Source organism: Sorex fumeus, unplaced genomic scaffold (genome assembly GCF_029834395.1).
Source record: "Sorex fumeus unplaced genomic scaffold, SorFum_2.1 ptg000044l, whole genome shotgun sequence".
Taxonomy (NCBI): Eukaryota; Metazoa; Chordata; class Mammalia; order Eulipotyphla; family Soricidae; genus Sorex; species Sorex fumeus.
This window is the reverse complement of record NW_026606101.1, coordinates 62,837,578-62,852,847: the sequence shown is the minus strand read 5'-3', so window position 1 is coordinate 62,852,847 and position 15,270 is coordinate 62,837,578. Positions and strand designations below refer to the sequence as shown.

At 58.2% G+C, this 15,270-nt stretch overlaps 2 protein-coding genes across 2 annotated transcripts; one reads left to right on the top strand and one right to left on the bottom strand.

The window, feature by feature from the left end:
* Nucleotides 1-101: 101 nt before the first annotated feature.
* Nucleotides 102-797, top strand: NCBP2AS2 (NCBP2 antisense 2 (head to head)). Its single transcript, XM_056121132.1, has one exon. The coding sequence runs from the start codon at nucleotides 206-208 to the stop codon at nucleotides 488-490; it is 285 nt and encodes a 94-aa protein (XP_055977107.1). The 5' UTR covers nucleotides 102-205; the 3' UTR covers nucleotides 491-797.
* A 3,872-nt stretch (nucleotides 798-4,669) lies between these two features.
* On the bottom strand, nucleotides 4,670-9,356 carry PIGZ (phosphatidylinositol glycan anchor biosynthesis class Z). Its single transcript, XM_056121130.1, has 2 exons — nucleotides 9,183-9,356; nucleotides 4,670-6,216 (listed from the first exon to the last, which is right to left on the bottom strand). Exons 1-2 carry the CDS (start codon nucleotides 9,298-9,300, stop codon nucleotides 4,670-4,672), a joined length of 1,665 nt encoding a protein of 554 aa, XP_055977105.1. The 5' UTR covers nucleotides 9,301-9,356.
* Between the last annotated feature and the right edge of the window lie 5,914 nt (nucleotides 9,357-15,270).

Below are 15,270 nucleotides of genomic sequence, written 5' to 3'. Positions count from 1 at the left end.
TGGGGCGAGGGGTGGGCGGTGGCGCAGAGGGGGAGGGTCAGCACTCCCCGCCCGCCAATCGGAGCGCAGCACGGGGGCGTTTTCCCCTCCCGCCCGCCTGCCGCGCGCCTGCGCGCCGGGCGTGTGGGCGGGGCGGAGTTCCGTCGCGTCGGCCGTCCCGGGCGGGAAGCGCGAGCGCGGCGCGCTCTGGATTCCGGGCTCGAGGATGGTGCTCCGCAGGCTGCTGGCCGCCTGGCTGCACAACGCGCAGCTGGTGGAGCGCCTGGCCGAGTCGCGGCCCATCCGGCGGGCAGCGCAGCTCACGGCCTTCGCGCTGCTGCAGGCGCAGCTGCACGGCTCCGACGTGGCGCGGCGCCTGCGAGCCCTGGCGGCGGGGTCCTCGGGCTCCCTGGCGCGCCGCGCCGCCCGCTTCAAGGAGACCTTCGGGCAGGAGCTGCGCCGCAGCCTCCGAAACCGCCCGGGGCCGCCCCCAGGTGACCGCCGCCCCTAGGCCCGCGCCGGGCCGGGCCCGCCACCGACTTTCCTCGACGCCGCCGACGCCTAGATGCTCGCCGCGACCGTCGCTCGGCAGAGGCCCCGCAGGAGCCGCCCCGGAGCGTGACCGCGCGCCGCGGACCCGGACCCGGACCCGGACGCAGCCCCGAGGAGCGCCTGCCCGCCGCGACCTTGTCCGCTGCCCTTGTCGCCGCGCCGATGGCCTGCAGCCCCACGGCGCGGAGGGGCGGGGGGAGAGAGCCGCGTTGCAAGGACAGTCGAGCCACAGCGACCCGGACCCACTGATTAAATGTGTGAGCTGAGCCCTGGGCGTGCCAACGCGTGTGCAGTTACTCATCAGGCGGCCTAGGGTGCCTGGGGACCGCAGGCCCCACGTGTGGCGGTGACAGTGCGGACACACTGGAGGGCAGGGCCTGGGAGATGACCCACGTCTGCGCGGCAGGTTCGATCCCTGCCCCCGCTCTCCCCGGGATCCCGGGAATCCGAGCACGGGGAAGGACGCTCCAACACTGCGCCAGAAGTAGCCCTTAAACGTGCTGGGTATGACCCCAAAGCCTCAAAAGTAAAACATGTCCAGGGCTTACGCTGTGCTGGAGTGCTTTTGCGAATGGCATTTGTGTTTTCCCACTTACCCTTACTTTCGGCGGGAGGGAGGGAGGTATTCTACCTCTTACTTGGGTCGGATGGACACACACACACACACACACACACACACACACACACACACACCTCTGTGATTTGCATACAGGTCTTTTGACTCCTGGGCCTGCATCCTTTAAGATCTAGATCTTTCCTCCAGGCTTCCCCTGCCCCACTAAGGTGGTAGTTAGGACTGCTGCCTAGGATGGAACAAGCTACTTGATTTTATTTGGGTGGGCGTGGGTAGGAGGTTGAGTCACACCTGACAATGCTCGGGTTACACCTAGCTCTGCACTCAGCAGTTACTACTCCTGGCAGTACTCAGGGGACCATACATGATGCGGGGATCAAACCCCGGTAGGCCAAAGTGCAATATAAACTCTATTCATTATACTGTTGCTCTGGCCCGGAACAAGCTACTTGAATTCCTGGTCTGCATTTGAGGCCTGGATCAGTTTAAAGACTATGGTCCTGCCAGTCTAATTAGAGAGGATCAGAGATCCGGACTGGAAAGTTTGAAACCACAGGAGAAGCTTTTAGGCAGTAACCCGACAATTTACTAAACTCCAGCTTTTAGTTTTGTTTTGGGGCTACACCTTGCGGTGCCCAGGGATCACTCTTGGCAGTGTTCAGTGAACTTATTATATGAAAAATACTAGGGATCGAACCCAGGTCAGCTGTGTGCACTATGCGGTCCATTCACCCCAGCTCTATTAATCCAGTTAAGGAAGCTGAATAGGGCCAGAGACCCACACCCTGGGAATAGAGAAGTTTGCTTAGCTCTTGGTCCACTTTCCTCCTGGTCAAATATCTGATTTGACAGCCAGTGTTGCATAGAGATGCTCTTACTCCTCCCGGACGGTAGAGGGCGCACCCCGCCACCGGCAGCTCCCATGCTGGCTCCTTCCAGGGCCTGTCGGCTTCCCTGGCAGTGTTAGCAGTGCCCACCCTGCATCCTCCCTGGGAACAGTCATACTCATTCAGGAAGCAATGAGCCTTCTAAACCTGTTTGGACCAAAGGGAAAGCATGAATGAAGTGCAACTGGCCTTGTGTGTGTAGAAGTATTTTATCAACCCAGAAGTAGGAAGTGGGTCTGCTCTGGAGAGCTGGTGTGGATGCCTCCCCTTTACTGGGGACGCCTCTGGTGGCTGCCCATCAGTCACTCACAAAGTCGTACACCAGGTCCTCTCCTGGCACCAATACCGGACATCGATGGCTCTACCAACAGTTCCCCCAGGACTTCTGAGGTGGTGCAGTTGACTAGGGGGCTAAGGGGACTAGGCTGAGATGGGACAACAAAGGATCCCCACTGTTGGGGACCCAACAGTCTAGTGTTTTGATTTTTTTGTGAGTTTTGGGGTTTTTTGGGCTATGCCCAAGTGGTACTCAGGAATGAGTCCTGGCGGTGCTTCAGGGAACCATGTGAGATGTCGGAGATCAAATGCAGGTAGCCATGTGAAGCAGTGCTATCACTTCGGCCCCTCAAAGAGGCGCTTTATCTGTTGGAAAGGCCATCTTTGACTGCAAAGTGAGTAAACGCCTCCCAAGGCCAGCTCTGCTGGCAGACACAGGATGGACACAGAGGGAGCAGCAGCATGAGCCACAGATGGGATGGCCAGTCCCCGTGGGTTCGAGCATTTAATTGAGAGGCATGTTCAGTGATGGGCTCCATCCCGCTCACTCTGGCTCACTCACAAGGGCAGGTCCTTGACCTCTGCTCCCTGCTCAGAATTCAGTCACTTAGTGATAGCACAGCAGTAGGGTGTTTGCCTTGCACGCAGCCAGCCCAGCCAAGCCGGGTGCGATTCTTCCGCCCCTCTCGGAGAGCCTGGCAAGCTACCGAGAGTATTCAATATGCCAAACACAGTAACAAGAAGTCTCACATTGGAGACATTACTGGGCCTGCTCGTGCAAATCGATGAACAGCAGGAGGACAGATTCTCAACAGAATCTGGCCAGTGTGGGAATCCGTACACTGCAGAAATCAGCCAGCCATCCTGATCCGGGCTTCCCAGAGTTTCGCAGCATACTGCTGACTCCTTCATAGGGCAGGAGTTGTGGCACCCGAGCCCAGGGCTGCCACAGAGCCACTGGCAGTGCCGAGAAGGGATGCATTGCCTCATTTGAACATCTCTAGCCTCCTCTTCCGGCCTGAGCCCCAGCGCCAGGTCTTCCCTGCCTCTGGTTCTCGTCTGCGATGGGCAGAAGGTGGGGACAGTGTTGCAACTCCCCTTGTCCGCTGGCCTGGGCTGGGGTGTCCTCGGGCATGCAGGGCAACATGCTATTGCAGAAGCAGCCTGTAGTGACCCCCTGCCTGCTGGCGAAGAGCAGTTCCACGCAGGGAAGATGAACCAGGGCACACTGAGGGTTTGCTTTGGTTTGGGGGCCCACCCAGCAGTCCTCGGGTATACACCTGGCTCTGTGCTCAGGGATCACTTCTGGCAGAGCTCCAGGGACTATACGTGGTGCTGGGACTCAAACCCAAATCACACGCGTGCAAGATAAGCAAGCGCCCTGCCTGCTGTGCTATCCCTCCGCCCCCTTTTCTCTGGGTCTGTGGAAGAAGAGAGGGTCGGCGGGTACCACATCATCTCCAGTGCCACCAAACAAACAACACACTGCTTCCATTCCCGCCTTGACAGGCTGGGGAATAAGGGCATCTGGGAGGACTAAAAGCATTAAAACTAAGTGTAAAGATGAGGTGCAGGAGGCTTCCGCTGCCTCTCCCAGGGAGAGCAGTTGGAGAGAATTCCAAGGAAGGTTCCACAATGACTACTTGGTGGCCACACTAACGACTCACACTCCCTCCGAAGGCCCCAAAGTGCCCTAGGGGGCACATCACACCCACTCCAAGCCCAGCTGCCAAGGACCCCCGCGTGATGGTGGCAGCCAGCAGATGCCTCGCCTGCTCATGTCACAGAGGGAAACTGAGTCTGGCTTTCCTCGGATCACACAGCCCGCGAGTGGCAGAGCAAGTGTGTGGCTCGGAGCTGTCTGCTCCACAGTTAGGAAGCCGGAGGGTGGACACCGGGAGAGGGCATTCCCAAGTGGCGCCAGCAGGGGGCGCTTCCGTTCGTACTTCACACCTCACAGTGGCAGGGACAGACGACAGGTGTCACTAGTTACAGCAAATTCTTTGGAGGTCTTGGGGAATTCGTCAGATCTTTGGTCTTCCAGGGAGGGAGTGTGGGGGCTGGCGGGGGGGCGGGGATAGAAGGCACCAGTTCGCCCAGAACAGAGAGTGGCCACAGCGACGCCCAGGAGAGCAGGGGAGAGAGTCCGAGGGGAAGGAAGAGAGGCCCAGGAAGACTCTTCCAAGGGCTGGAGCTTGTGCTTCGCATGCAGAAAGCCTGGGTTCGATGCCCAGCACTTCATGCTCTCCCGAGCACTGCCAGGAGTGGTCCCTGAGCACTGAATAGCCAGAAGTAGCCCCTGAGCACCCCTGGGCATGCTCCCAACCCAAAGACTAGGAAGGGTAACAAGAAGGCAAGGCAGAGCAGGTCCCCGCCCCGGGAAGGGGCGTCCTCCAGCCGGCTACGTGGCGGGCCTGTGTCCAGGCTCCTCGCCCAGCTCCAGGATGTGAAGGCTCAGCTGCTCCCTCCAGGCGCGGCTCAGCAGGGAGGTCAGGCCCGGGGGGTCCTCCAGGCTCAGGTGGGGAAACACGAGGGTCTCACTCGCGAGGGGGAAGCCGCACTTCTCCACAGCGGGCCTGGTGGTGCCGGGGGTCACCACAAAGAGGCGACAGAGCCCCGGCCCGCCAGCCCCCCCGCAGTCCGGCTGTCTGGCCAGGTCCTCCAGGACGTGGCACAGGGCGTGGGCTTCAGCCCCACCCACGTCCACGACCTCCACGGGCGGGCCCGGGCGCGGGAGGCGCAGGAGGTAGCGGGGTGGCATGTAGGTGTGGCTGAAGAGGAGCGCGAAGCGGGTGGGGGGCCCGGGGGGCCGGGGCGCGTGCACCACCCGCCTCAGGTACTCCAGGGCCCCCACGAGGCCGCCCTGGTGCAGGCAGCCGAAGAAGAGGGCGCCGAGGACGTTGAAGAGGACCAGGGTGCCCTTGGAGGGGCCAGGCCCGGGGTGTGCGCTGCACAGCAGGACCAGGGGCACCAGGAGGGGGATGAGGAAGCGCGCCTCCTGGTGGCTGAAGGCCGACAGCACGGCCAGGGGCGCGAAGTAGAGGAGCAGGAGGGGCGTCGTGGGGCCGGCGCGCAGGCCCGAGCCCCCCAGCACCTTCGGGAAGCCCGTCTGGGCAAAGGCCTGGATGCAGCCTTGCAGCTGCTGCCAGGCCGCCCGCAGGGCCTGGGCGTGCAGCCCCCCGAAGAGCAGGAAGCCGTTGGCCGCCAGGTGCGTGAGGCGCACGTGGGTGCCGTGCTGGGCCAGGTTCCGGGGGTCCAGGTTGTAGCGCAAGAAGTTGGCGGGCGTGAGGACCAGGCCGCTGGCTCGGGAGGGGCCGGAGAAATACCAGCTGTCCACGGCCACAAACAGGCCCGCCGTGAGGGCCGCCCCCGGGAGCAGCGCCAGAACTTCCTGGCTCAGCGCCCTGAAGCCCGGGGTGGGGGCTGCCCCGACGGCCCAGAGGAAGAGAGGGGCCAGGGCAAAGGCCAGGAAGGTGGGCCGGTTGAAGAAGCCAGCGGCCACGATGCCCCCGAGAAGCCAGCGGTGCCACCAGGGTGTCCGGGCCGGCTGCCGGGCGCCGGGGCTGCAGCCCGCCCGGGGGGACACCAGCACCAGCAGCCACGCGAACAGCAGCCCCTCGACGGCGTTGGAGAAGGGCCTCGTGTAGAAGACCAGCGTGACGTAGGAGCCCGCCAGCAGGACCAGGGCGCGCCAGCGCTCCGCACCCCACCGCGGGGCCAGGAGGTACACGGCCACGTCCAGCGCGAAGGAGAGGGCCGCCAGGAGGAGGCGGGGCGCCACGAGCAGCGCGTAGCCGCCCACGGGGCCCGCCCCCGGCCCCCACGCTTCCCAGAGCCTGAGCAGCCAGAAGGCCGAGCCCGAGGTGAGCAGCGGGACGACGGCCGTGCGGCAGGAGTTGCTGGGCTGGAACTCCCAGGGCCGGGCCGCCTCCACGCCCAGGACGTCCTCTGCGGAGAGAGTCGGAGAGAGAGTGAGGGGTTCGTCCTTAGAGACGGGGAGAAGAGTTCTAGGACGGGCCCCACACTCCGCCCCACGCTGCCTGCCCCTGGGACTGTGGGAACAGGGATTCGTAGCTTTGTTGGGGGCTGCACGCGGGAGGGCTCCAGGCTACTCCTGGTCCGGTGCTGGAGGTGGGGGGAGGTTGAGCCCAGCCCTCCTGCATGCAAAGCAGCTGCTCAACCTGGTCCTAGATAGCAGGGCGGGCATGCTGGGGCAGCCGACTCTAAGACAAGGCTGCAGGAGCCACAGAGGCAGGGATTAAGGCATTTGCCTTGCATGCAGCCCACCCGGCACCACATATGGTCCCCCAAGCGTTGCCAGGAGTGGCCCCTGAGCACAGAGGCAGGAGTAAGCCCTGAGCATCCCTGAGAGTGACTCATGGTACCCCCTCTTCCAAAGAGACAGCACCAGCAGGTGCCTTTCATGTATTTAGGCCCACGGTTCCATCTCCAGAAAACACACACACACATATACACACATTGAGATGGTGGGTGGGTCCGACACCACTGTACAAGCCCTTTACTGTTTAAAAACTTATTATTTGTTTTTCGCTTGGGGGGTCACACCTGGTGATGTTCAGGGCTTACTCCAGGCTCTGTGCTCAGGGATCACTCCTGGCAGTACTCAGAGGACCATATAGAATGCGGGAATTAAGCCCAGGTCAGCCACGTGCAAGGCAACCCCCCTACCCACTGTACTATTGCTCTGACTCTATATAAACCCTTTAAAACCAGAGAGTTTTGATCCAGGGATGTGGCTCAGTGGTGAAGCTCAGGCCAGACATGTGTGAGTCTCTAGGTTTAATTCTCCAGCACCTCAAAAATAAAGAACTATAAGTAAAAGCAGAGACTTTTCTCCAGCCCAAGTGAGTGTCAGAAATTCAGGCCACGATGGGCTGATAGGATAGCGGGTATGGTGCTTGCCTTGCACACGGCCGACCCAGGTTCAATCCTTGGCACCCTGTATGGTTCCCTGAGCCTGCCAAGAGTGATCCCTCAGCGCTCAGAGAAAGCCCTGAGCATGGCCAGGTGTGACCCAAAAACAAAAAGAAAGAGAAAGAAGGAAGGAAGGAAGGAAGGAAGGAAGGAAGGAAGGAGAGAGAGAGAGAGAAAGAAAGAAAGAAAGAAAGAAAGGAGGAAGGGAGAGAGAGAGAATGAGGAAGGAAGGAAGGAAGGAAGGAAGGATGGAAGGGAGGGAGGGAGGGAGGGAAAGGAGAAAGAACAAAAGAGAGAAAGAGGAAGGGAGAGTGCAAACTTGCAAGCCCAATATGGGGGCCTCTGAGAGCTAAGAGTACCTCGCTACCACCCCCCACCCCCGTGGTCAACCAGCAAGAAAACGGGCTCTAGTTTCACCACAGAAAGAAACTAAATTCTGCTAACCAAAATGAGCTTAGAAGTAGATCATTCTCCAGAGCATCCAGATAAGAACAGTGTGGCTCTCAGCTGACTGCAGCGTGCGAAACCCGAGCAGGGAGCCCCCACCACCTTCCCCCCTAACATTCTAGCGTGCTGAGGGTGCGGTGCTTCTCCTCCTGTAACCCTCTAGCCTTCTGGAATTCTCTCTGTCAGGAGTGAAAGGGGAACAGAAACTGGCATGAGACCAGTCTGGGTGCTTTTTGCTGGCTTCGGGGTTTCTTGTTTTTGTGTGTGCAGGAAAGAAGACTGTCCCTTTCTTTCTTCTTTTTTTTTTCTTTTTGGCTCATACCTGGCGATGCTCAGGGGTTCCTCCTGGCTCTGCACTCAGAAATTACTCCTGGCAGTGCTCAGGGGACAATATGGGATGCCAGGGATTGAACCCAGGTCGGCCGCATGCAAGGCAAATGCCCTACCCTCTGTCCTATTGCTCCGGCCCCCGACTGTCCTTTTCAATCTAATAAAAAACACAATCCCCCTCTAAGCGAGCCACCGTCTCCCTCACGACCCTGCCTCCTCCTTCCTCCATCCCTAACTGGCATTTGGTGGGCTTTGAGATGACACCGTGCCGTTTCTTTGCAGCTAGCATAGCTGTGTGTTTCACTCTGACCTCTAGCATGGAAATGGGCCAGGGAGCCTGTGGCCTTCAAAGCATGCCCGAAGAGGACAGTCCATCTCCTGACTGCCAGCTAGACACGCTTGGTTTTAGAAACAATGGCTTGAGCCATTTTGAACCAGGAGGTGGATACCATCTGATGTCTCAAGAAGCTTCAAGTTACGACAACTGTCCCCAGGTGTATTCTGCACCACTGAGCACATACGGCCTAACGGGGAATCATCCAGGGCTGGGTGCCCTGACCTGAATGCACAGAAGGGAAGATTCATTAGTGGAGGCCACTACCTTGGAGAAGTTTCCCCGCAGTGGGGAAGCCCAGCTTTAAAATAGCAATAGCACAGTGGGGAGGGCGCTTGCCTTGCACATGGCCAATTCAGGTTCCATCCCCAGCATCCCATACGGTCCTCTTAGCCTGTGGTGGTGATTCCTTGTGCATCTCTGGGCGTGGCCCCCCCAAAAAGAAAAAAAAACCCTCTACTCAGGGCTGGAGAGATTAAGGCACTTAACTTGTATGCAGCCCACCTTGGTTCAACACCATCCCACCATCCCGGCACCACAAATAGTCCCCCTGAGGAGTGATCCTCAGTGATCTAAAGAACACCAAGTGTGACCCAAAATATACTCCCCCTCCCCCGCCAATAAAAACCCATTGGTGAAAACGCCCAACGGATTCCATTCTGCACAAGCTATCCTGCTGGGTCAAGCCAGAGAACATGAGAGGTATTTCCTCTGCAACAGACACAAGGGCAATGCCCACCCTCAAGAAGGGCAGCTCTTACTCCAGACAGGTGGCCGACTGGCCATTCCCAGCAGAGATGAGTTCTCCTCTCCCCCCAGCCTGTTCCCACACGGACTGAGCAGCCTCCTGGTGCATGGAGAGCCTTACCTGCCATGACCTCGGGGTTCTGGAAGAACTCATCTGGGTGCACGTAGCCTGTCTGCGGAAGGAGACACCACGCCAGGCGGAGCAGGCCCAGGCTGCCCCACAGTGCCCGGGCTTCCATCTGTGGATCAAGCTGCCGTTTGGATCAAAATCACAGCGGCCACGAAGCTAGAAAGACTCCCCAGCTGCCATGCTGGATCCTCAGAGCTGCATTCAGTGAAGGAAACTTCCGGTTATCCGGAATGTTATCCTAATGTCAGTTATCATGTGATCTAAAACTCCAACTGGGCTACATGTGATTACAATATTACCAAGCACCAGAGCGAGAGTACAGCGGGAAGGGCATTTTCCTTGCATGTGGCTGACCAGGTTCAATCCCTGGCATTCCATACGGTTCCCCCAAGTACCACCAGGAGTAAGCCCTGGGCATTGCTGGGTGTGACCCAAAGAGCCAAAAAAAAAAAAAATAGTTACCAGAACAGCAGTGGAGATGCTCTGGGGTCACTCCTGCCTCTGCCCTCAGGGATCACTCCCAGCAGGCTCAGGAGAACCATACAGGATGCCAGGGATTGAACCCAGGTCGCCCCGTGCAAGACAAGCTACATGCCAAGAAGTTCAGGTTGCTCTTCACTCTCTGCAGCCTTCATGCTCCAAAAGGGGAGAGTGAAGCCCCCAGAGTAACCCGGCTCCTGGCTAAGCACGACACTGTGTCTGAATGTGATGTTTGCAGGTCTGGGTCTCCCGGCGCCATCCTGTTCAGGGCTCTCTTGGTAGTGTGTTTCTGACAACCTGGAAACCTCAAGAGGTTGCATCCATTGCCCCTCCACCTCCCTAATGGAGCATACTGGTAGGGGGAGAGAAAGCTCAGTAGACTGAGCACACAGTCTCATGCGGGACCCCCGGGTGGGATCGGGGCCACTGCCAGGAGCGACCCCTGAGCAAAGAGCCAGGGCTTACCCTGCAGCATTGCTGGATGTTACCCCCAAATTAAACAAACCGAACGAGAGAATTACACTCAAGGCTGAGAGATGGTATGGGGGAAAGCCCTTGCCTTGTGTGCTGTGGGGAGATCTCGGCCACCACATGTGACCCCCTGGGCACAAAGCCAGGAGCCAGCCCTAAGCACTGTAGGTGTGTCCCCCCCAAAAAATAAACAAAAAAACCAAAATAATTACCCTTAACCACTCTCTCCAGCTCTCGAGGTCCTGAATGTTTGCGTCCCTCCCAAAGGCATCTGCAGAGGGTGTGAGGAAGTGTGGCCTGGGAACAGTGTGTCGGGGGTGGGAGTGGCCTGAGGATGAATGGGATGATGGGGTCTGTTGAAGTGACCACGCCCAGACCCCACCCTGTCCACTCTGAGGACGCACCAGGAAGATGCTGGAGTGGTTCCCGGAACCTGAACCTCCCAGGCAGAGTGTACCCTTGTCCATTAGCCTAATGGACAAGAGCCCTTACATCACTCCGGGATCACGGCTCTCCCAGGGGATCCTCGGGCTTAGCCCAAGGGCGCCTGTGCACTGCACCCCAGAGCACGCCTCTGATAAACAGAAGCGCAAGTCGGACAACAGGGTTACCTTTCAGGTCCTGCGATGTGACTGTTTCCTCCCCTCTCCCTGGGATACTGGTGTGATGCAGCATCTGTTATTGGGTGGTGGGTATAACATTACACCAGACAAAGGCAAGGCCCCCCCTTTTTTTTAAAATTTGGTTTGGAGGCCACACCCGGTGGTGTTCAGGGCTCACTCTTGGCTCTGTACTCAGGGATCCCTGCTGGTGGGCTGCGGGACCATATGTGGTGTTGAGAATCGCCCCCGGGTGGACTGCATGCAAGGCCAGCGCCGAAACGCTGTACTTAAGGCTCCGGCTCCTTCTCATGGACCCTCTTGAGAGGAGCATCTTTCCGAGCTTGGGAGGCAAGTCTCACACTGGCTCGGGCTTGCACTGAGTTGCGGACCAGGTCAGTGACTGTCCCTGACCGCTGGGGCCGCGTTTCCAGCTAGAAAGGCTAAACTTGGGACTGGAATGAAAAGGTCACACCATAGTTTTCCTTGTTCACAGCCAAAGTGATACTGCAGGGTCGGGGTCTGGGAGCAGGAGACACAGGGGAGAGAAGTGTCCAGCACAGAGATGGGGAAATCTGTAGTCTTGGTTCAAACCCCCAATTCTGCCCTTTCAACTGGGCTCTTTATTTCATTTATTTACTTTTTTATTTAGCTTTTTGGGTCACACCAGGCGATTCTCAGGGTTACTGCTGGCTCTGCACTCAGGAATTACTCCTGGTGGTGCTCAGGGGACCATCTGGGATGCTGAGGATCCAACGGGGTCAGGAGCGTGCAGAGCAAACAACGCCCTACCCGCTGTGCTATCGCTCCGGCCCTTCTACTGTGTTTCTTGTATCTCTTGTGTCTCTCAACCTCAAGTTCCTCCTGGGGAAAGTCAGATAATATTAACCTCCTGGTGTTCAATGTGTTTGTTTCGACCTGGCAGTGCTCAGGGTTCTGGCTCTGCACTCGGGGATCACTCCTGGCCGTCTCTGGGACCAGGCGGAGTGCTGGGAAATTGAACCCAGGTCGGCTGTGTACAAGGCGAGCACCCTACCCTTAATACTACCACTCAGGCTCCTAGATAGCCCCTCCCCCCATTTTATTTTATCTCAATGTTTGTGGCGCAGGTCTTGGGCAGGGAAAGCAGGCGCCTGGCCGCTGACCCCAGCCCCGGCTGTGCTCCCATTGGACAGATGCGGAAAGTGCGGCCCAGGAAAGTCAGGACTCAGCCTTAGCGCTGCAGCATGGACTACCCCCACAGGCTCCCAGGGAAGCATGTCCAGGAGCCCGCCTGTCCTCCCTAGCTGGGGGGGCAACGAGCCCCCCAGAAGGCAGAAACGGAAACGGCCGGTCTCCCTCCCTGCCCTTCCCTCCTGCTGCTGACCCTCTCGACCCACTCACCCTCGCGCTGCCTCTGGGCTGGAGCCGCGGGGGCCGGGGACGGGCAGCGGCGCGTCCTGCAGGCGGCCACCCCTCTGCGGGTCCCCGGGAGCTGGGCACCGCGCAATGAGTCAGCGGGGGCGGGGGGGGGCGGAGATGTGGCCGAGAGCACTGCAGGCGGGGCCGCGCGGGCGGGCGGGGCTCCCGGGGGGCTGCCCAGGGCTCTCACGGCGCGCCCTCCCCGCCGGCCAGCGCGCCCCCCTCGCCGCCGGGGCGCCCCGAGGCGGGGGCGGTGCAGCGCGTCGGGCCGGGTCCTCCCGGAGCATTGCGGACGTCCCCGAGGGTGACCGGGCAGAGGAGGGACGAGCCGGCGGCTGCGGGGTGGTACCCGGGCGCTGCGCATCCCGGCTGCCCGCCCGCCCCCAGCTCGGCCAGGGAGCAGGTGACCTGCCCCGGGGGTCCGTCCACCCAGGCGCTGCAGGGGCGGCGGGAGCGCGCCCTGGAACGCCCCTCCCGGGTCTTTGGGGGGTCCGGGGCGGAGCTCCGAGCGCCGCACTGGGAGGAGCTCGAGGTTTCTGGGGTTCCTCCGGGTCCCCCCGCCCCCATGCCCTGAGCTGCCGGCCCAGTGCACGCCGCCCCCTGCGGGGAGAAGCCTGCACTGCGCCCGCGCCGCCTGCCTGCGACACAGCGCCCTTGTGATTTACATGCAGGCACATTTTTAAAATTTCTTTAGTTTGGCTTTTTGGGTCACACCCGGCCGTGCTCAGGGCTTTCTCCTGGCTCTGCACTCGGGAATTACTCCCGGCGGTGCTCAGGGAACCCTATGGGATGCCAAGGATCGAACCCGGGTCGGCCGCGTGCAAGGCAAACGCCCCACGCGCTGCCCTATCGCTCCGACCCGAATACCCGGAATGTTAAGTGAGGTCTGCGGTTCTGTGACTGATGGAATTTGGACAGGAGGAAACGACACCAGGCTGAACCTCTGTCCGTGACCCCGAGCTTAGCGTGTCCACTACTCGGAGAAGTCCCCTAGCCGCCCCTTGTCGTCAGTTCTTAGTCCCCCCGCCCCCTTTCCTGTCGCAGACAATTCCACACCGGATTCCCAGCACTGGATTCTTTCTTTCCTATGATTTAATATAAATAGGAACATCCAGGGTGTGACTTCTGAACAGTGGGTCTTTCACTAAGCACAAGTGCTTTTTTTTTTTTGAATTTTTTCATGGGGGGGCACAGCTGGCATTGCTCGGGGGTTACTCCTGGCTGTGTATTCAGGAATCACTCCTGGAGGTGCTCAGGGATCATATGGGATGGTCCAAGCCTGTTGTTGGCGTGAAAGGCAACCGACCTCCAGACTCTACTATTTCTCTTAAGCACTGTGCTTTCGGAAGTTACTCATGTGGTTGTGCTCTTAGCCTCCAATCCCTCATCACTGGTGTGGGGTATTGCATTGCGGGCATATTCCAGAAGGTTTTTTACCAGTTTGGACATTGGTAGGTGGCCTGGGGGAGCACCTCTCAGAATGTGCCAAAGGGAGCACATTTAAGTTCTTGTTTAGACATCTGGATTATTTCCACTTTTGAGAAATTGTGAGTAAAACTGCCTGCACATTCCTATACAAGTCTTGGTGTGACCTTTTTATTTCTCTTGGGGGAAAATCCCTGAATGGTAGAATGGTTTGGTTGTATGGTATTTGGGCTATGGTGTCTGGGAACTAACCGGAGTTTCATACACAAACAGATTATGTGCCACCACTAAGCTACACCCCTATTTTTTAAAAAAAGTTTTTTGGTCACACCCAGCGATGCTCAGGGGTTAAGTTACTCCCGGCCCTGCACTCAGGAATTACTCCTTGAGTGCTTGAGGATGCTGGGGATGAAATCCGGCTTGGTAGGATTGAACCCAGGTCGGCTGGGTGCAAAGCAGGTTCCTCAGCCACTGTTCTATCTCTCCAGTCCCAGGATGCTTTCATCGTGTAGGAAATTGCCTCGTTGTCTTTCAAGGTGTGGTCATACTAATTTACAGCACGGTCAGTCTGTTGAGTTTGTGCTTTGACACTGCGTCTTCCTCGTGGCATCTTTACTTATTTCTTTATTGGGGAAGAGCCACTTCCAGCCACCTAGAAGGCCTGGCAGCGCTAATGTCTCAGAGTCACCAGAAGTCCTGAACCCATTAGCCCCATGACTCTGATGATGTCCCACAGTGTCAGGTCCCTGACCATCTGCTCCTTTCCTGGGCCCTGGCCCGCCTCACCTTCTTGCTGCACCCAGGGCCTAAAGCAGTGAAGCATTTTGCTGGACTCAGTCTTTTGCTTAGCTGCCTGATCACGCTGCAGCTTCTCATAGCCCCTGAGACACAGGATAGGAGGAAGCAGCTGTGCATCACAGTGGAGAGAGGCTATTTGGTTGCTCTGTGGGGTCATACCCTGCCATGCTCAAGCCTCTTCCTGGCTCTAGACTCAGGAATAGCTTTGCTTAGGGGACCATATGTAGTGCCTGAGATTCAAACCAGGATTGGCTGAGTGCAGGGCAAGTGAATTATCCCCATACTATTTCCTAGGCATAATACAGTGCTTCGGTTGTTGTCTGTTTTGGGGCCACATTGGAGGTGCTCAGGGCTCTGTGCTCAGGCATCACTCCTGGTGAAGCTCAGGGGACCATATGGGAGGCTGGGATGGAATCAAGATTGGCTGTGTGCCACTTCTACCAGCCCTGCAGTGTGACAAGGTCCACGCATGATAGAAGGACATTCAAGGAATGTTTCTTCCTGGAACAAGACAACGGCCTCCTGCGCCCCCCAATTCTTGGAATCGATGTACTTACATATGTGCATTGTGGTTTGTCTGTATGTTTAGTTCTGGGAGTTCCAGAAAAATGATGATTGGAGACTCGGCCCTTGCGAAATATGTGACAGGATATAAACTAGATGGGTCTGTGAGGAAACCTATGACTGGCTTACAGGAATGTGAATTAACATTCACACAAACATCTGACAATGTGTTAGGCACCCAGAAGTGGAAGATAAAATAGAAACTAGAAAGCCCCCTACGGGCCCTGAGTTAGGAGAGTGGAGAGCCCACTAAAATTACTAAATATAGGACACATTGAACCGTTGGCAAAGAGTAAGGCACAGCAGACCATTGTGGTGTTTGTTAAACGTAAAACAAAAGG

Bases quoted from the DNA above. Each gene is read 5' to 3' on its own strand.
- NCBP2AS2 (XM_056121132.1), top strand. From the start codon at position 206: ATGGTGCTCCGCAGGCTGCTGGCCGCCTGGCTGCACAACGCGCAGCTG.
- PIGZ (XM_056121130.1), bottom strand. From the start codon at position 9,300: ATGGAAGCCCGGGCACTGTGGGGCAGCCTGGGCCTGCTCCGCCTGGCG. The intron at 6,217-9,182 runs GTAAGGCTCTCC...CTCTCTCCGCAG, and splicing joins GAACCCCGAGGTCATGGCAG to AGGACGTCCTGGGCGTGGAG.